The sequence below is a fragment of the Manacus candei genome, unplaced genomic scaffold (assembly GCF_025592945.1).
Source record: "Manacus candei isolate 608988 ecotype Guabito, Panama unplaced genomic scaffold, ASM2559294v1 h1tg000015l, whole genome shotgun sequence".
In the NCBI taxonomy this organism is placed as follows: Eukaryota; Metazoa; Chordata; class Aves; order Passeriformes; family Pipridae; genus Manacus; species Manacus candei.
Genome location: NW_026138063.1, coordinates 7,073,587 through 7,093,814, shown reverse-complemented (window position 1 = coordinate 7,093,814; position 20,228 = coordinate 7,073,587). Strand labels below are relative to the sequence as shown.

The 20,228-nt window shown below is 43.3% G+C and overlaps 1 protein-coding gene across 5 annotated transcripts in view; it reads right to left on the bottom strand.

Annotated features, from left to right (window-relative positions):
• Positions 1-19,328, bottom strand: part of LOC127468766 (calcium-activated potassium channel subunit beta-2) — a 143,579-nt gene extending 124,251 nt beyond the window's left edge. For 3 of the 5 annotated variants that reach the window (XM_051782296.1, XM_051782304.1, XM_051782295.1), the window contains exon 1: positions 19,057-19,328. In XM_051782296.1, the coding sequence (XP_051638256.1) occupies positions 19,057-19,094 (38 nt within the window). In that variant the 5' untranslated portion in view covers positions 19,095-19,328. Of the gene's footprint in view, positions 1-15,141; positions 15,172-19,056 lie in introns of those variants that run through there. The other 2 variants (XM_051782298.1, XM_051782302.1) reach the window with 2 other exon arrangements.
• Positions 19,329-20,228: the final 900 nt, after the last annotated feature.

Below are 20,228 nucleotides of genomic sequence, written 5' to 3'. Positions count from 1 at the left end.
CAAAGCCAGGCTACCAACATATTAAGTAGCCTCTTTGTGTGATTTATCTAAGGCAAGTGGAAGTGGTGTCTGTGTTGGTGCTGTTTATAGTGTTCCTACAAACTTACTTAAAGCTCCTGGCTAATTCATTATTCTGGGAGCCTAATGTAAGGCAGCAGGTACTACAGTTCCCCTGCAGAGTCTATTTTCAATATTAATTATCTTGCTGTGCGTTAAGTAGTTTTTGTTTTTGCGTTAAAAGGTTTATGAAAATTAGATTATTAAAATGATAAAAACTAATTTTCTCAAGTATAGCCACTCTGCAGCAGTCAAGTCAAAAGAGAAAAATATGTGCACTTAGCTGTCTTGGAAAAATGGCACCATAACTAAATTATCATATGGGGAGGAAGGGAACAGTGGGAAAGGCTGCTTTATCACAAATGTTGTTGCTGTCCTGCTGGCCACACGCTTGTGCTTGTGTTGATGGGTCTGCTGCTCATTTTCATTTCCAATAAAGCAGATTTTTGTCTGAGAAATTAATTTCAATATATGACAGGAATGACTATCACTTGCAAACATACCACATCTGCTGTGAAGCTAAGCCTGACTTGACAGCAGGGTATATTTTGACTATTCTTTGAGGAGGAGTGGGCTGATGAAACCTCTCTGTGGCTGGGTCTGGTTTCAGGGTATTAAGCTGGGCTGCCCTCTTACAGGGGCAGCTGTTCCTGGAGTATGATCTTATGGTTAAAGGAATCTCTTTTACAAACACAGTTACTGTGCCTCAGTTCCCTTGCTGCAAAATGATGAGGAAGTTCTGAAGGAGAGGGATAAGTCACAACCCTGCCTTCTGTGAGACATTGTTATTAGTCTGCTAATGCTGACAGATATCTGGTTTCACTCCTTTGCTCTTTATCCCCAGTGACATCCAGAGGGACTCTGCAGAGCTGTTATGGCTTATTACAATATATTGCTAAATTTGGGGCTGTTGGACCTCAGCAGATTTGTTGGTTTAATTTTGGCCTAACTGTGAACTCTGAAGTGAGGATTGGATGGTTAAGAAAGATATATCCATCCCTTTCTCTCTGAACCAGTGGGCTGGAATTGTGATCCGAGCGGTGCTGCAGTAGAGGTGGGTGCAGCTCTCAGAGCCCTGCTCTGCCACCCCAAAGCATCCTCACCACAGTTTTCTGTCCTGTCACCTCTGCTGCTTCCATTGCAGGGCACATTGTGTTGGGTGAGAGAGGGCAAACTGGGCAAACCAGCAGCAATGCCATTCCCATTCACAGTGCTCCACATCCTTCCCTGCGTCTCCAGCACGGACCATCTTTTTCCTTTCCCCCCGTCATTATAAACGTGGTGACTTTTAACCAGCATAAAATGTTTTGCTATAACAAAGTTTCCTACCTGTCAGGTAGAGGGATCTGCAGAACATTTTTTAATGCTAAAGCCATGGGGATTAAAGTCACTCTTTTCTTTAGCAGTTGTCACCCCCACTGCACTTGCAACAATGAAAACTAAAGAGCAAAAGGTGCTTTGTGAGATACAATGTAAGCCAAGAAGCTAAGGACAAGCAGGAGAATCACTCTGATTATTTTCCATATTGCATATATCCATTTTATGTGGTCCTGTAGTGGTTTCTGCATTTTGGAACACTTTCCTTCAATGACTAGCATTCTAAATATAGTTTTTTCTATGAGGTTGTTATCGTTATTGCTATGAACTGTTATTTGTTGATATCATGCAGTTTTTCAATGTCCTAGAATTTATTATGGGTATTAGAGATGCCAATGTTTATCCATTTTACACCTTCATTATCTGATCTAGCCCCATCATTACTCCAGATACATACAATGGTGCTATCATTGTTGTCTTCTTTCATTATAATTCCCATTTGTTTAGTGCTTCATTTCTAAGAAATAATTTGTTAGAAAACATACTGAAGCATAACCAGCCCCCATATTACATATGTTTGAATCTCAGGCATTTGACAGAAAATATCTGTGACTGAGAGGTGGCACAGTGTCTGGTTTACATCAATGTTAACAGACTGGGCCAAGAAGCACACTTAGTGCTAGACCCTAACTGCCTCTGAGAGCCTAAAAAGCATGTGAGGAATACCCAAATCTCCTGCATGTCCACAGTGAAGGTTCCTCCCCATGCTGAATATAGTCTCTGTCCTCAGAAAATCAGGAATCTGCCATATTAATATATGTCTCACCTACTGTAATAATTCATAACTGATGTGTATTTGATCTTTTTTCCCTAGTTCTGCTGAACTGAACCTCTGTAAGGCTACAGACAGTTGCAGAGAGGGGGAAGGAGGAGAGAAAGAGGGAGGGAAGGGGGGGGAAAAAGTAAAGCAGGATGCAGCTGCCTCTGACTGAGATGGACATAGACATCACCCTGTCATGGTGGCAACTGTTAGATTTTTATGTTGAGAAGGATTTTAAGGATCAACTAAATAGAAAGTAAAGCTGAGAGGAGAATGCAGAGAGAAAAGGGGTCAGAAAGACAGGTATGACGTGTGCGAAATGAGGGGACTCGATTAAGGCAGCAGCCTGTCCACACTGGGCAGAGAAAGTACGCTCCCAGCCTAGGACAAATTGCTGAACGTCCTGCCTGGGAGAAAGCACTGAAAAAGCTGACCTGAATCCATTTTTAGCAGTGACTGTTCTTCTGACTGGAAGTGCTTTCCAGCTACAGTGAAGCTGCACTGTGCTACGAGCAGGTTCTGCTTTGCTGGATTCCCACCAGGTCAGTTCTCAGCCATCAGTGTGAGGTGGTGGGATTCCACTGACTCTTGGAACAGGACAGCCTGGGCTTGCTCAACAGCCCTTGCCTCTGATAGCACTGTGTAGCTCACGGCAATCTTTGGCCACAAGTAACAGAGAGTCACGGGAGGTCTTACAAGAGCATCTGCTGCAATAAAAGCAGATAATTGTATCTGTATTTTAGGGAAGCTTACAGTGAATCTCAGTTAGGAACCCCAAACATAGCACTTCATCCCTGTTAAAGGCTGGAAGGGAAAAGCCCTAGTTTCTCAGCTTGTGAGGTGTCACTAATAAATCAACCCTTGGAGAAAATACCAGAAAGAGTGTTGTGGAACAAATTATATGGTTAAAAAAATATATTTCATCCAGCAAGTAATTATCACACCCACTGACATTTGTTAAGATATAATTCAGTGAAAAATAAAAATTGTGTTTCTGCTATAATTTCTGGCTCAATTCCCACAGATACCAGTCCTCAATCTTTAGCCAAAATTTGCTGAGGCGTTGTCTGACATAGAAAATGGACTCCTGAGCTCTAATGTAAAAGCTAATTACAGGAGGTACTGCAAGACAGGGCAAGAGATAATGCCTGTAATGCTGAAGAGGATAGGGTTTGGTACACATTCTTTTCCGGGAAAAACACCCAGCAACAACAACAACAGATATCAGTAATGCTTGCTGCCTTAGATGCAGAACATGCCCGCAGACACATCCTACTACAGTATTGAAAAGCATAAACTGCCTTCTCTCCTCTTTGCTCAACCCCAAATGCCTGCAGCAACACCAACAAATACCATAAAAATTAGAAATAACATTCCAGTTCCCAGTGCAAAGAAGCTGTGGCATGTGCATGTGCACACAGGGGGAAGTGTGAGGATTTGGTTGGTAGGTAAGAAGTCAAAATTGATTCTATACAACATAATGTTTGGAAAGCCTGTCCACCTATTCACCAGGACCTGCCTTGTTCCTGGGCAAAGATGGCAGCTGGGTCAGTCAGTGCAGTGATGCCCATCTAGGGACAGCAGGATATTGTAGGGGGTTATGTCTCCAAAGGCATTAAGACCTTTGGCATCAGGTCAGAATTCCCCAGATGCCTTTCCCTGCTTAGCACTGGGGAAGCTGCACTTTGCTGACAGTTTTGCCTGGAGGCTGTGTGTTCACACAAATGGGACGTTTGCCATAGGCTATATGAAACAGCATAGGAATGAGGGGGCAGGCAAAGGCAGGGTAACAGCATGGCTCTGAATTAGGCTGGAGGGAAAGTGCTGCAAAATGCACTTTTGTGTGGGAACTGCTCAACGCTGAAGGCTCAGTCTGCCATGACGGTCGTGTGCAGGTTGTGGGAGCAGGCAGGGATCTGTGTGCAGCAAAGTGCCAGCTCCCAAACAGTGTCCAAGCTCAGGCACAAAGAGAGAATGCAGGTACCTGCTCCCAGTGCTCAGCTTTTGTCACAACTCCATGAGTGACTTGGAGCATATTATCAATTTACAGAGAAATGAGAAATAGGGGATCTTCGTTCTCCAGCAGGTGCAGGGAAGCTGTCCACTGCTTTGTCAGGTAGATGGCACAGGCTGTGGTATAGGTTGTAAAGTACCTCTGCTCCCTGCTATTTTTCAAGCACCATATTCCATATATTCCCACTGGATTGCTTGGGCCCTGCAGCTGCAGCTGAGGAGTGTCTGTGTGGTTCCTGCCAGGGATTATTTTCTATACACAGAAGTGGCAACAACTAAACATCCCAAGCTTAAAAGGCTTTCCCTTCCCTGAGGTATATGCTTCCTGTATCTCTTAGGATCATGTGTTGGAAATGAAACATGATTCATCTCATATGAAATTAAATGTTCCAGAAAAACACCTTCCAGTTTCTCCCATCACTCTACCCCACCATCGGTCTCTGCCACCCAACTAATTGTCACAGCATGCCTGAAACCTTCCCATTCTATGAGCAGCATCATATAACCCTCACATTTCAGCATGCAACAGCCACCAGAGATCACATATATGTGTTAAATTCATTTGTTGAGGGGAGAGTTCCCAGATGGAAAAATTGTAGAGCTGTTCTCCAAGGTTTGTGCCTGATATGCACCATCCTTGCCCTAAGCTAAGATTAATATTTCAAAGGAAATACAGTCTCCTGTGGGCACTTTCAGAGAGGTCCTGCAGGCCAGCTGAACCAGGGTAAACTTCTAAGATGTACAATCTTCTTGCTTCTTTCTCCCTGCATTATGTATAGTAATAAACCCCTTATATAAGTATACATGTGCCATCAGGGATGCAACGTGAACTTTGATAGTTCTTATTACCAAAGGACAGGCAGGTCTGTCATTTGCTGTTTCAATGCTCACAGCAAAGTGGTGGGATTGTGTTAAGGTTCATCTGGCCACAAAGAATTCATGCTATGTCTTGCACAGCATGGGATACACTCAGGAAGACGTGGTTAATACAGCATCTCTGTTCTGGCAGTGAGACAAAATTACCTTCCGCAGTTGTCAGAGCTGGCATGGGATCAGGTGGGTGTTGACCACCCTAAATTTGTGTTCCTTGGGGCATCAGGGAAGGAGGAACACCACCTTACCTTAATGCAAGGTGAAAATCATATTATGGTGTTGAAGAGGAAAACTGTGAGGTTGCCCTTGGGAAACAAGGGAATATTTGTCACTCATTTAGGAAACAGCAGGATGAGACTTGCAAATTGGCTAAATGTCTGAGTAAAGTTCCTTGAGGAGAAGGAATTAATATGCTTTCTGGTACATGTTCTAATTTTCCATCACATTGTGGTAAGCTTATGGTGGTCATGACACGGTTTGTGATAGTGATCAATATCTAATTAGGCAAAATGCTAATTTGCTAATGCCTGAAGCTTGAAGCCTCACCTTCCAGCATCAGCCCCCTGTGCATTATTGCTCTCTGTGACAAATCACTTGTGTCCTTGCTCTTGACCTGGCGATGTTAACTCCTATCTCGACAATGCCACTAGCTCAGTTTAACCTATTCTTTTTCCTTTGTGTGAAAAGCTAAACTACAGCTGTCGCTCAGACAAAATGTGATGCAGAAGGCAACGCTCAGGCTTATTCCTTCTGCCGCAATCCCTGCAGGAGATGTGGATGGGTAACTGCGCCTGGTACGCTGGTTTACACAAGAATGAACACAATACTTCAAAAAGAAAAAGGCACTTTCTGGTGATCCAGAACTGCTGCAGTTTCCTCCTGCAGCATGAGAAAGTTGCTGCCATGCCTTTCCCGTTTTTCTCCCCGGGAAATCCATAGCTGGTAGTAGAGCAGCACCTAGAGGCGGCGGATGCCAGGGACAGCCCTGCCCCGAGGGGTCTGCGGGCAGAGGGCAGAGGGGGCTGGAGAGAGGTGCTGTCGGGTCCCAGGGAGCACCCACAAAACTGCGGGGCTATGGTAGAGAGTGCCGTTTTCCCAGTGTCACAGAGGATTTGGGGATGAAACCCGAATGTACCCAAACTTCTTCCCTTCCATATCCGATCCACCAGCTCTGTGAGATCGAAGAGACCCACCAGAGCAGATTTCTGGGGAGTGATTTTTGATCACTCGCCTTCCCAGCAAGTAGAGAAGGGGAAAGGGAAGCCAGTTTGTGCAGTTATGTCTCCTTCTCTTGTTAAACCAGGGGCTCTCTGTTGGCAATACTTGCACCCCCAGCCTGCCCATAACCCCTCTCTCTGCTTGTCTCCCCCGAAGCCTTTGCTGCTTCCCCAGTTCCTCTGCCTGCCCTGTTCTCCCACATACTGACACTGCTCCAAGGCAGCCCCGGGATCTTCAAGGGCAAGTTACCCTAGAAAAGCCATGGAAACTGCCCTGCCCCACGGAAGGCCTCTCCACATGGAAGCGATCACTGCCTTATCACTGAATAATCCCTCCCAATATATGGTGATTTTTCAAGTAACACTTTCTCATGTGTGTCTGTAGATCTTGATATAAAACAGTTAAAACTTTTCTGGAAGTCAGGTATGTCATCTGATCCTGACCTGTCAAGAAAGAGAGAACTTGCCATCCGTGCTGACACGGTTAGTCATTAGAAGTTCCACTTGCTGCTCACTGGGGTTCAGCTGGCTGCTTCCAGATGGCTGATTCTTCCACCTATTTTTCCAGACACCTTTTTCTGAGAGAGTAAATAGTTCTTTATACCCAGTATTTTCCTCTCTCCCTCTCAAAACTACTTTTGTGTTCATATTTAGTCACTTCTCTGTCTGACTTTAGCAGCCTTTTGCCAATTGCTATGCATCTGTATTGGCTTTAGTATTTAAGCATGCATGGGAAAATATGGATGCTAGAAATAGTGCAGCAATTTAGTATAATGCTATACACTTCCTTCAATTAATCTTAATTTCCTTATTAATATAGCCATGAAGCTCAGTTTGCCTACAGTGTCTGCCTTGGAGAGGCATTTCATTTTCATTCTGGGTTTAGGAGGGGAACGTGTGAGCAAAGGGGTAGAATTAGGGGAGGATAAGGAGATCTGAGGAGAGTCTGGTCAGTCCAACCCTTCAGAGGGAGCTGGAGCACATTACCAGTTTAAGATTGTAATTAGTTTCTGCCCACAGAAAGAGGTCTCAAACCTTTGACAAGGGGATGAGATGGCTGTATGACACCTGCTGTCCAAACAGAGCTATGCTGCTTTTCTACTGGGGGGAATGAGAGAGGGAAATGAGGAACTCAGTCCATGTACTGGAAAAGTTGATGAGCACATGGAGACCTCACCTTGCCCGTCACTCCTTGGGCCAATGGTGGGCTCATCCTCTTATCCTGAAGGTTGAACCATTCCTGAGTTGCACAGCTCCTGGAGTGAGGACTATGGCAAAAGCAGAGCTGATGGAAGGACTCTGCATAGGACAGATGGGCAATATATCTCTAAACTAATACACATTACAGCAGCCGAGCTTTTTGTGTGCTTTTCCAACCCTTCTATTGATCTTATTTAAGATAAGCCTAATCCCAGCACAAATAGAACAACACTAAGGTCAGAAACAACCTTCTAAGACAGGGCCTCAGTTCTATGCCACATCTTACTGGCTTTCCTTGTCACCCAAGGTTCTCTCTCTGCTGCTGGTGGCCAGTGTCACTACTGGTGTTACTCTGGCATTTAGGAAGTGCATCTTATGCTCATATTCCCTTTGCAGAGGACCCCTGAAAAATGTGTAAGTATGTACCAGAAGTCCTGGCATAAAATGGACAAACAGGCAATAGAGACATATACAGAGAGAAAGGAGAATGGAAGTAATTTTCACAAGTGAGACAGGTCCCTCACTGCTACCCTGACACAGGACACCTTACATTTTGTGCTTTCCTTACAACCAGTTGCTTTCTTTCACCCCATTTTTCCTTCCTTCCTCTCCCATTACATTCAAGCTACACAAGCTGTAGTTATGCTTTGTACAAAAGCATTCATGCAACTTAGTATTTTCATTGTGTCCTACCACCATCAAGCCAGCAAGCTAATTCATCACAGGCCTTCCTGTGCCTGGCAAGCTGGAAGGCAGTGCCTTTAGGTGTCAGTGCTCATAATGGTTGTATTTTCACTTGCTGGTTCCTGATGTGCTGGTCACCAACCCCAAATAATCAAGGAACCTTTCTCACTCCTGCAACCATTGCTGAATCATTAATCAGTCTCCCTGGGTGCTTTGGGCAGCTTCTTGCCACCTCCACCAAGGGCTTTTGGCCACAGAGGCCCTAGGACAGGGTGAAGGTGGTGTGGTCACAGCACTGAGCTGTGGTTACTGAAGGAGAAGGTGCAATTTGCCTTACTCTCATGTGATGAGCAGCAGCATCACGCAGATCTGCAAACTCCTCGTTTTTTAATCAGATCCTCGTATTCCAGCAGGAAGTGGCGTGTGGAACCAAGCAGGATAGTATATTTATTAAAGCATGTAAGCTAACAAATTTATCATTAATACTCATGAATAAGACTGTGCATGCTTTGGAAAGATCAGGAATGTGCTTGAGACTGTTGCTTGCTCTCCTACTTGAGCAGCACCATTTGGAGCCTTCTTTCTTGCTCTTGAGAGCAGCTTGCTGCAGGGAAGGATTTATCTCTGTTTCCAACTCTCCAAAGAATAAAACTGAAAATTTTGATTCTCAATCCCTGATTAACTTCATTGACTAAAAAAAACTGAGCTCTGTGGCTGGTTGACATTTTCTGGGAAAAGAGAGATGGATTAATCCCATATTCTTTGTCACAACTAAGTCTCCAAAGAGCATTCTGCGTTAACCAAAGTTTTCCTTTCGTTTATCTAGCTGGTATCCTCAAATGAGCATATTTGCTACTGCTGCTTTTCTTAACCTATCGGGAAAAACCAATCTAAGCCTAAAATATTGGTCTACAGGGAGGATGAAGAGGGCTGCAGGAAGGTGTTCTCTGGAGAGGAAGTCACATAACTGCAAAAAGAAGCATGTTCTGTGCAGGCCTGGGCTCTGGTCTGCAGAGGGGCCGGTTCTGGGAGTAACTTCACTGATGCTAATAAATCAATATGAGTGTGTATGAGATCAAGACCTATGAAAATTGAGAAGGGCAACAAGCCAGCTGGTGTGTGTCAGTGTAACTCCACAGCATTTGATTTGCAGCCGTTGGTCCCCTCCTGGCCATAAGGGCAGAGTGTACCTGTGCCACAGGGTGTGAGCTGCTGCAAATTAGGGGCCCTGCAGAGCCCTGCTCACTGGGTGCTTCACAGACTCCCTTAATTGCTTAAAGAGCAGATGAGCTGTTTGAGCGTTTCCTCGGGAAACACTGAAAGAAGCGGAGCAAGAGCATTTGGAGTGGAGTTTCACGGGCAGGCTGGAGCAGCTGGTGGGCAGCAGGTGGGCTGGGCAGTGGGAGGCAGCAAAATGGGCTCTGCCTGCACACACCACTTGGCATTAATCATACCTGGTGGGTTTCTGAATCCTCCTTCAAAACTTCCATGGGAGACCAGGCGTGGCATGACTTTAACTCTGTGAACTGTGGTAGAGATGCTTGTCTGGAAACTACGTTAACAGGGAAATCCACAAAGCATGTCAGTTGGTTTTCCAGACTGTAAGCAGTCTGGTTTGATTTTTTACTAGATATTAGGTCTGATGGTGCTCTCCTTCTTTTTAGTGAAAGGGACACAAGTAATAGCTGTCTTGCTCAATGTCATGAATGACTATTGAAGTCAGCATTGGCTGTGAGAGACATTTCCCTCATTAAATGAATTCTGATGTGCAAGATTTCATTAAATACAAGAAAACAGACATTGACTGAGTGTTGCAAAGCCTCTCCGAGCTGCAGTTATTGCTTCTTGTCCTTTGTTTATAAACTAAATTCATATTAGAACTGTACAAGTTGCAATTAACTTAAAAAGTGGCAGTAGCTTCTCTTTGCAAACTCACAAATAGGAATGATTTAGCCTCCATAGAGGGGAAAGTTGTATTTTCCATTCTAAAGGTGGAGGTTTGAAGCCCAGACCTTGCCTAGGGTCTGTCCTGTCATCTAAGAGCCAGGAACAGAGGTCAGATCTCCTGTACTCCAGCCCAACCCTGTAACTACAGGGCTATTCTCTAGTCTCTTATTCCTGCAAGCCATTACTCTGTAAGCATGATAAATAGACTGGTGTAAGTGTTTAGCACTGAATATTTCTGAAGTATAATTATTCCATCCTCCCTTGGCAGCAGAAACATTACTCTTATGTCAAAGATGAGGAAACAGAGGCACAGTGCTTTGTCCAAAGCTTGTAGGACTGTTCAGATCAGAGTCCTACAGCTCTGGGCTGTGGCCCCAGGTCAGTCCTATGAACTGTGTTGCCTCTCAGTGCCAGCTACTACCAGTGAATTGAATAATAGCTCAGTGGAAGAGGAAAATTAAGCATTACTGACTAGGGAGACAAGATATGGTTTTCAATGAGATTTGAAAACTGAGAGAGTTGATTAGGTTCATATCACTGTGTGATCTAGAGATGCTGAACCACCAGCTCTCCACAGCTGTGCTGGTGGGAATATCGACCAGATGGAATTACTCCTCCTGAAATGCAGTAACCTGCTAGTGCTGCAGTGCTGCTTGGAGGGCATTATTTCATCATGGGAAGAAACAAACAAACCTTTCTTTCTCTGACCCTCAGAGTCTTAGGGAAACCCTTGTGCAATAACACGGTACTTAAATTTTCCTTGACTGTTTTGCAAAGAAGGTGATGTCAGAGAAGCGATGGAGACACAGTGGAAGAAAAAAACATTGAAACCCCACAGAAATAAAAATACCAAAGAAGCTGCCTCTATAACTTATTCTTTACAACTGTATTACCAAATACAGTTGCTCTCTACTCACACGTGTCTGCCAGTTGTGCCTGACTTAATGGGGCACCTGGAGTCCAGGAAGATCTCCTCATGGTGAATCCTCTGCAGTTCACATTAGGAATTATCATCTGCAGCTCTGTTCTCCTTTACAGACTACACTGTTGCTCTGTAATGACCCAGTGGAATGAGCAAGCTGAATGGGGCTCCATTGCTACTGGAGGCTTGGCTGCTCCTTTTCAAACTGAAAAAGCACGTTTTGTTGCAATGGAAAAGATTAGGGAATATTTACAAACATCCTAGCTTCCAAGGTTTTGAAAAAACCTTTCAACATGTTTCTTTGGTTGTAGAATGGTCTCAGTCAAAGCACCCCACCTCTCTGGTGCCCTGCTCTACCTTTAGTGCTGTTGGAATCCTGTTTCCCCTGCGATGGGTAGCCTGAAGAGAGAAGATGGGCTCCTTGCTCTGCCTGCCCGCTGCCAGAGATGCTCCTGCTGACCAGGAGAAGCATGGCCTCTGGGAGCCCTGGCAATGGCTCTGCTTGGGAGACCTGAGTGTCCAAGGGGGTCATAGCACGTGGAGATGGAGACAGTCAGGGTACCAAAGGTTTCATGGCAAACAAGCAGGATTTCTGTATAGCTGGGCACAGTAGTGCATTCGTATGGAGTCTATATGGATCTTCAGCTGCCTCAAAAAGGAGAAGTGGGGCTGAGGGGGAAAGGATCAGCATTGATTAAGCTGACAGATCTGCTAATGTCACTGTGGACACAACCACTTTCCTTTTCTTTGCCAGCAGCAGCTTCAATAATAAGATGCGGAGGGAGAAGGAGGGAGTGTCAGCACAGGGCTGCTCACAGTGCTGCTGGCAGTATTTAGATGAGAAACTGGTGGTGTGATGGATGGCCATGATACAAAGATACATAGTGATCAGTGCTCTGGAAATGCAGGCAGATTAAGCAGGACCGTGCCTGACTAGTCTGAAGGTGACTCTACTGAGAGCCAGTTGTTAGATACAAATCGCTTTTTGTTCCCCACGAATAATATTTTACAGAACTCTCAACAGTTCTTGCAAATACTTTGGCAGATGTTGCTTTCTCACTTTGGCCTAAATCTGCTCACTGGGCTCTGAGGCTTACAGGCAGAGGAGAGCTTGGTTGGTCCTGACTATCCAAGCTGCACATCAAGCCTTGGCAGAGCTGAGTCATCCAGCTGAACTGTCTCCATGTCCCTGGTCCTGCACCCAGTGCCCCCACTGGTTAGCCACTGTATAGCCTGGCTGAATGGCACTGTTGTCACACCATGGTCTGAAGAGAAACTCAATTCTTAAGCTCTATACTGTTCTATAGGAGTTTTTTCCTAGTTTTACCTTCCTTCTGGCAGCCATGGAGGATCAATACAGCTCTGACTAAGCACCTCTAGCTTCATGAGATAGTGTAAGACAGCGTGTTGCTGGTTGGTCTGGAATGTAAGCTGTGTGAGATGGGATAGTCTTTGTCATCTTCACAAACATCAGTTGGGGCTGGATTGAATAGGGGTAAACCACAGGTAAGGAATGTGAACCATCGTGACTGTGCCCTGTACCTGTATCAAACCTGATGAATGAAACTAAAACTTTTACACCCACAGTTTTAGCACTAAACCCCTCCTTTAAAGAAGGAGGAGGGCAATGTAGAAATCGTGTCTAGACTGATTGGTGTATTGTGTGCAATTGTAGTTAAGAACAGTGTCCACCAAGACTTGGCTTTCAAGTCTAATGTAAGACTGCTCAACTTGGGTTTAGGCCTCATTCCATCCATTTTCATGGGCAGATTCAGATTAACTGAAGGGTGTTTGTGGTTTAATAAGCTTCATGTGTACTGGACAAAGTTAGCTGTGATGGGCAGCTCTGAGAAAAACCATTTGTATAAATACCCAGACATCATTATTTGGATCCATATCTCCCTGGTCATTATGAAGAGGTAATCTTTGACATCTTTCAAAACACCAAGTCAGGCTATTTTGAAGTAGATTTCTGCTTGGAAATGAGTATAAAGCTTTAGTTTTAATTTTCTAGGAGTTAAATTGAATATTATTAACATCTCCAAAACTAGGCTTCAAATATAGAACATTATGGATATCTATCTTGTGTTTTCACTTGGCCAGAGGCCCTTTCTTTGCTGTCTATTTCATTCAAGGACAAAAGTAATTTGTTAGGATAGCAAATTTCCTTCCACTCTTGCAAATTAGCATTAGAGCATCACTACAGAAATAATCCATACTATCTGGATTATGGCAATGAAATTGCTATAAATGAAAGCTGGTTTCTGAACTAATATTTAGAGAAGATGAGAGGGAGATGTACACATGAGGGGCATAACTAAACAGATTTCAGTATTTATTTTTCTGACAGAGATTCTGTTTCTCCTGAAAGGATAATGTACATCTATCTTGCAAGGAGTTTCCTTAGAGGGTTTAAATTAAGAGTGAAGCTTTAAGAACAAAGTGAAAATGGGAGAAGAAATATACTGCCATGGAAAGCTCAAAAATGAGGCACTTGGAGTTTCAGAGACTTATCATTAATCCCCTCCTGCCCCGAGGACATTCCTGTGTGACCATCAAAATGACGCACATGCAGCTGTCTGGCAGTTTGCCACATCTCAGGGTTTGATGGACTTTGCTCTGGGGATGGCTAAACCTCCAGCTGTTCAGCGTGGCAGTTTGTTTTCCTCAACAAATTCACTCAGATATTTATCTGAATCCACAAAAGCCAATTGTAAGTTGTTCCAAATGTTTTTTTCGACACCTTTTCTTACCGAAACCCGAGAACACAAACAGCCATCAAAACCTGAAGGCCTGTCCTGCCTGAGCACTGCTTTGCCTTTAGATTGGGATCAGTGGATGTGTACTGGGATGTACTGGGTTGTGCTGCTGTTGTACTCGTGGCTTAACAGAACGTGTAACAAGGTTCACCGTATTAATACAGGGGGGAAAAACAAAGTGAGCTCTTCAAAGTGAGCAGTGATAGAGCTGAGGGTGTGTTGGAGGAATCAGCCACGGGCTGGCGCTGCCAGCAAGGGCTCCCAGGAGGGTAGTGTGTGTGTCATGGCTGAGCCATCAGTGCCTGAAATGGTTTGGTTCTCATCAGCTCAGGCATCCTCCAGATCAAGAGATTTAGAGCAATGAAAAACTGTTTCATAATAACTGACAAAATGTAAGCGTTGATTTTGAAAATGCTGCACAGGTTTGATAAAAGAGCAGAGGCATGATGGATGACAGAGAACTGTGGGAACCACCTGTTAGGTTTTGCTTGGGATTGAGTAAAAGATGAGAGAGAGATAGACAGAAAAGGATCTCCTTAATAGTACCATGAATTTGAATAGTTTAAGACTCAGACAATACAACATATCTTTCCCATCCTATGCAGCTGCACACAGATACAGGGATGGTTACCGAAACAATATCTGATCCCTGCAGATAAAATGTTTATTTGCTTTTATAAAAAAAAAAAAGACCTGGAAGTACAGCTCGTGATTGCAAACTGAGAAAGAGGACAGATATTTCCAAAGGTACTGCCAATCCCCTTACAAGGACATGATTTGACTCCTACACATACTCAAGAGGAATCTCTGACTCAACACGTGGATATGAACTGAATTGCATTCACAGATTTTTGTTCATTATGACTCCTAAGCTCCAAAAGTAAGAGACTTTAAAAAAAAAATAAATTGAGACCAGGGGGTGATGTTAAAAAAACTCCAACAAACAAATCCTTCTGAAATAATGGGAGCAACTGTACATATTTCTCAGCAGTGAAAGAACTAAAATTCAGATGTATTCTGACTCAGATAAATCTTGAGTTTCCCCTGTGTACACCTGAGACTGTAAACTGGAGAAAGACTTCTGCGGGGAGATGAAAGTTCCCTTGCCAGATGAGGACCTGGCTCTTGTTGCTCAAATATACACATGTTTTTGGGACTGTTTACTTTGTGATAGACAGCTCTAAATCCAGGACTTTCAATCTCTTAGCAAAACTCCCGAACATAATAAATGTACATGCAATAGACAGGATTCAGGGAAACTCTCAATGAAGTCAGTAGAACCTGTTGGTGTGACTGATTCCACCCAGGTGAGAGCAGAATGGAAGGTGTTACCTCTCTGGCCCTTTGTTCCTTTTTTCAGTGCTACCAGTAACACAGACAAGTGCTGCATCATTTCCAAGCAGTCTCCACACCTGAAATCAGTGAGCTCATTAGTCTGCAGACTGGTAGGGCCAGGACACAGTCAGAAATTTGGGGTTAACTGCATTAACCTGGCTCAAGCTTGAACACGCTGATATCAGCCTCTCATAAGAGACCAGAGTTCTTGGGGCTCAGCTGGAGGATAAGGTCAGGAACTGACATTTTTTATTCTAGTTTTTAGAACTTCTGCCTCCAACTATATAGATGAAGTCCCCTCCCTCATTTAAAAGTTCATATTGTAATAGGAATACTAATGCAATGGAGGAATATGTGTCACTCAAACAGTATTACAGGCTAAGTAGGCAACTGGGTATTTTCTAAAAAGCTGTCAAATGGTTAATGTTTGCATGCACAACCTGTCTTTGCTGGGAAAGATTTCAACTGGCTGTGCATGGAGCATGTTAGCTCTCCTCCAAAGCTGGATAACTGCTCAGGAAATGCAAGCAAAATGCTCCCAATTGGCCTCATCTAAGCCATCCCCCATCACTTATTTGTCGACTAGAAGCCTTAAATCAAAGAAATCATAGAAAAGAGAGACTGGAAGGCCCCCTAAAGGTCACTTGGTCCATCTGCTGCCCTGTGGCAGGTTCAGCTTTACTCGCAACCACTTCTCTCTGCTTTATTTAACCTGTTTTCCAAAATCATCAGTGGTGGAGATTCCAGAATTACTCACCACTAGACATAAAGTAAAAGATGCACTTCATGAAAAATACAACTGTTCAGCTAGTAGCTTCTCTCTGTGTTAATCTGATGTACAACACATCTGCTGTGTGGTTTACTAATCCTTCAAAGAAACAGGCTGATCCTTTCGGGAAATGAGAATCTCAGGATTGGAAAATGGAAAGTACATGCTAACGTTAGCCTGTAAGGTTGTTGTTTTGGTAATGTGCATAGATGAATTTTGCCTAGATGGGATCTTTGGTCTAATGTACTTATGCAGTAGCCTTTAAGACCTTAATTGTAACAAATGGGATTAGGCCCACACTGAGCAGCTCCTGCGTGGTGCCCTATTATTGGTTTCATTGAGGCTGCTCGGTGTTTTCTTTGCCTTCCCAAGGCATAAGGTAAAAATGGACTGCACTCTGTGTTTGGTTCATCCTCTTTTTTCCCTTTTGCTTTTTATCCTTGAGCATTCCAGATATTACTTATAGTTTTTCCCTGTTTTTACGATACCTCCTGTTTAAGTTTGCCTGTTCTGACAGCTGTCTTTGTGACTAGTTGGCTCTTCTGCAGTCTATTCTAACTGAGAGGTTTAAAAGTATTTTCATTTTATTTTTGATCTTCCTGTGACTATCAAGTATTATGTTGGCCTTTCTTTTCTAGTTGACTGCTCTAGTGTTTCTTTCTCTTTACTCTCCACTGACTCCCAGCACATTTTTATTTTACAGGAGGATATTTTTTTGTGTTCCCTTCTTCACATGCTATTTTTCTTAGTCTCTGGATTCTATAATTAGCATGATTCTGCTTTTTATTATTATTTTAGAGTAGAATGTCTATTAGAATAATCTAGAATAACTAATGAATAGCCAGATAGAATGACTCAGTAGTAGGGAAATTTGTATGATCTGCTCCCAGCAGAACTCCCAGGTCTGTGCTCTAGCTGAGAGCTCAGGGGAGAAGGGGTGACTGCTTCTACTCCTGGAGTACCTCAGTGTGTCTTTGATGACTGCAGCAGTTTACTTCCATGTGTCCAAAACCTGCCCCTTCAGATTTCACACAGGCTGTGGAGAGCACTTCAAGCTGTGCAAAAAGAATCTGAAAAGCCAGTAGAAATACTCACTGAAATAAGGGAGTTTAAAATCAGGCTGTGAAAATAACTGTACAGGCTATTTTTTGTTTTTCTGTATCAGTGGTTCGAGGTTATAGCCTTAAGCCTGGTCTGTCTTCTGGATTTGTTCCTGACACAGGACTTTCCCTCCCTTCTCTTGTTACCAGCCTGGTAGCTTGGAAGTGTGACTGCCTGTGTGAAAAGTAAATTTCTGCAGCAAGAAGTGTCCTAGAGGCCTTGGTGGAAGAGGGAGGATATACTTTGGAAAAGCAAACATCTGAAGGAGCCATAGCTGCTGCTTTGCAGAGTGACTCAGCTCTCTGGGCATGGGTTTGAAAACGTAAAGGCAGCTAAACTCAGTGTTTGCATGAACACAGTGGACAGACAGTCATACTTTGAGGTCTGGTACTGACATGTAAAATCTTCCATCATCTTTACAGAACTTTTTGCTATGAAAAGGGATGAATAAAGCCAGTGGATTTGTTATCCATACTATGCTGCCACATAAATAAGAGGAAGACACTTGCAAACACTGTATGAACACTCAGTCAGGGAAGGCCCCTGCCTCGAGGAACTTGGGGTCTGCATGAGAGAGGAGATCACACAGGAGGGAGAAGCCAGAGGCGATGTGACCAACAGGAAGTTAATTCAGATATCCCCAGTTCAAGGTTGTGCCCCTCTAACACCCCTGCTGAGTTCAGGTCCACTCAGAAGTTACATATCCTTCATGCACCAAAACATAACTCTGCTCTCTGGTACTTCACAACATGAAGGAGCATAGTGTCTGTGTGAACAAAAGATGAAACTAATCTAAAAAGTTTGTTGATTCTACAAAATATATTGGGAAAATGTTCATTGTGTTTCATATATGAACTAACTTTGATGTCTCTCACCTGCAATTTTTCGCTATCAATATTTTCCTAGAAAACCCATAAATAGGCATAAGATTGAATTATCAGCAAACAGTAGATAACAATGTTTTCTTTTTTGGCAGTCAAGTTTGGAAACCTGGCTCCAAACCCCACGATAATGCAGTTGGAGACCAAAAACATACCATAAGTGTGCTTGCAAAACTAATGTAACTTAAAGTTTGATATTAGAAATACTCATTGAATAGTACAGAAAAAAACCTCTATCTCAGTAAATTTGAAGATTCTTAAAAGATCTTAGAAAACAGAAAGAAGTGTCAAGAATATTTGGTCTTGTTTTTTGCCTATTCTTGACTCACATGTGGAGTCTCATTTGGACATGCACTCCCTTTCTTCTCTAAACTGAAATATTCATTGCTATTGTACAACACAATAAACAAGACTCTTTTCATCCACTAACTGCCAGGTATGACACCCTATGAGTAAAAGACCTGCACGTCATCAAATCCTGTACTGAGTAATTTTCCTTTAAAGAAACAATTTTCAATTTATCTCAAAGTCCAGCTTAGTTCTCTGAACATCCCTGTTATGCCAGTACCATCAAATTTGTATCAGTATTACAGGATTATGAAGTGGGATCCCTTACCCTGTCAACTCTGTCTTCACATTGATACTTCCAGCAGAGCAGGTGCTATATTTTATTAGTTACAGAGATTCGCTGTGCATCCAGAACCTGCCCTCTGCACCCTGCTTTTATAACAGGATTCAATACAGCTGAGCAAATACAACCTCTGTATTATATATGAAGTACAAGGAGATAATAGGAACAGAGTAAATGCTCTGAGTAGATACACTCTACACAGTGAATCAGAAACACAGAGGCACTCTGCAAGATGAGGGAAAAGGAGGAGGGAAAATGTGTTTAAGGTCTGCCATGAAGGCCCAGAAAACCCTGCTCAAAGGGTTTCTGTCCCAACCAACTCCATAATCCCTACCAAAGGCCTGGATGCAATTACAACTCCAGTATATTTCCATACCAGACTTCAGTTAAATTGTCAACACTGCAATGAAATAGGGGGGGAAAGACCCAAACCAAATCCAGTGTACTAACTGTTAGTAGCGCCCGACTAGTGAACTGACAGCAATTCCCCAGCCCAAACAGCTTGATCCATTTGTTTCATTTCTACTTACCTCCATTTGTCTCTGGGATATTTAAGGCAAAGGCTCATTTTGTCCTGCAGATTCGGTGCTGCTGCTCAGTATTATTTTGCCAGATCGTAAAAAAGCTCCCGACCAAAAGGAAGAGGAAAGCAATACGTAAAGCAAACACAGAAGCCCAAGAGGAAAGCTACACCCTGAAGACCAGCACTAATAGCAACGGCGAGACTCGGAAGCAGAGAACACTCCCAGTTACTAACTTTTTCCATCGTTACATCTGTTGCAAAACAATTTTACTGAAAACTTCTCTTCCTTCTTGCAAGCAACGCTTTGCTGTACTGGAGACCTCAGATAAACTATATGATGAATGTGGGGTTTGGGGAGGGGGGGGGTTGGTTGTTTTTTACCACGTAAGCAAATTAGTGAAATATAAACTGGAAGGTCAGCTGACTGCTTTAAAAATACAGTGCTAGTCAGTAATTATCACAAGGTGCATTTGTCCATACTTCAGTTTTTTGTTTTTTTGTTTTTTTTTTAATTCAAAAGTCTTCAATGGAAGCAGACTCCTATTTGAAATAACCACCTATGGGGCTTTCTGGCCAGAAAGTCTCAGTGCAGCAGAGGTGAATGTTTAGATGATTAATAACTTAATTTTTTAAGAGCTTGATGGGCAGACAGGGAAAATACGCCAAACTGTCCTTGCCTCAGAGGGAATTTTAGTGCCAAAAAGGAACTGCAATGAGAAGGAGAACTCATGATTTCACTTCTAAAGACTAAGGGTAGAGAAGTGTGTGGAGAGGCAAAGGGATTTACTGTAGGAGCAGAAGCTGCTGGGCCCAGCTGTGTTTTCACACCCCTGCCTCAGTGGATTTAAGCTTCTCCAAGTGCCAGGGCTGTTCCTCGGTGTAGGTCATAGGGTAGCTATGTGTGTGAGCCCACAGAGGCAGCATGGAAACTTTTGTCACTGACATTTAATATGTCTTGGAACAAATAACAAGCAATTTGGTTTGAATTAAAAGGTTCTGACAGCTACATTTTGCCAAATGTTAGTCAGAAAGGAAAACTGATGGATATATCGTGTTTGAAAATTCCCAGGGTGCAGCAAATTCATTTGTTTTCCAAAAATTGGGCTCAGGTTCTCTCCTTGCCTCAGAATAAACCTGGAACTACTTCAGGGAGGCTGAGAGAAATTAAGGTCATTCCAT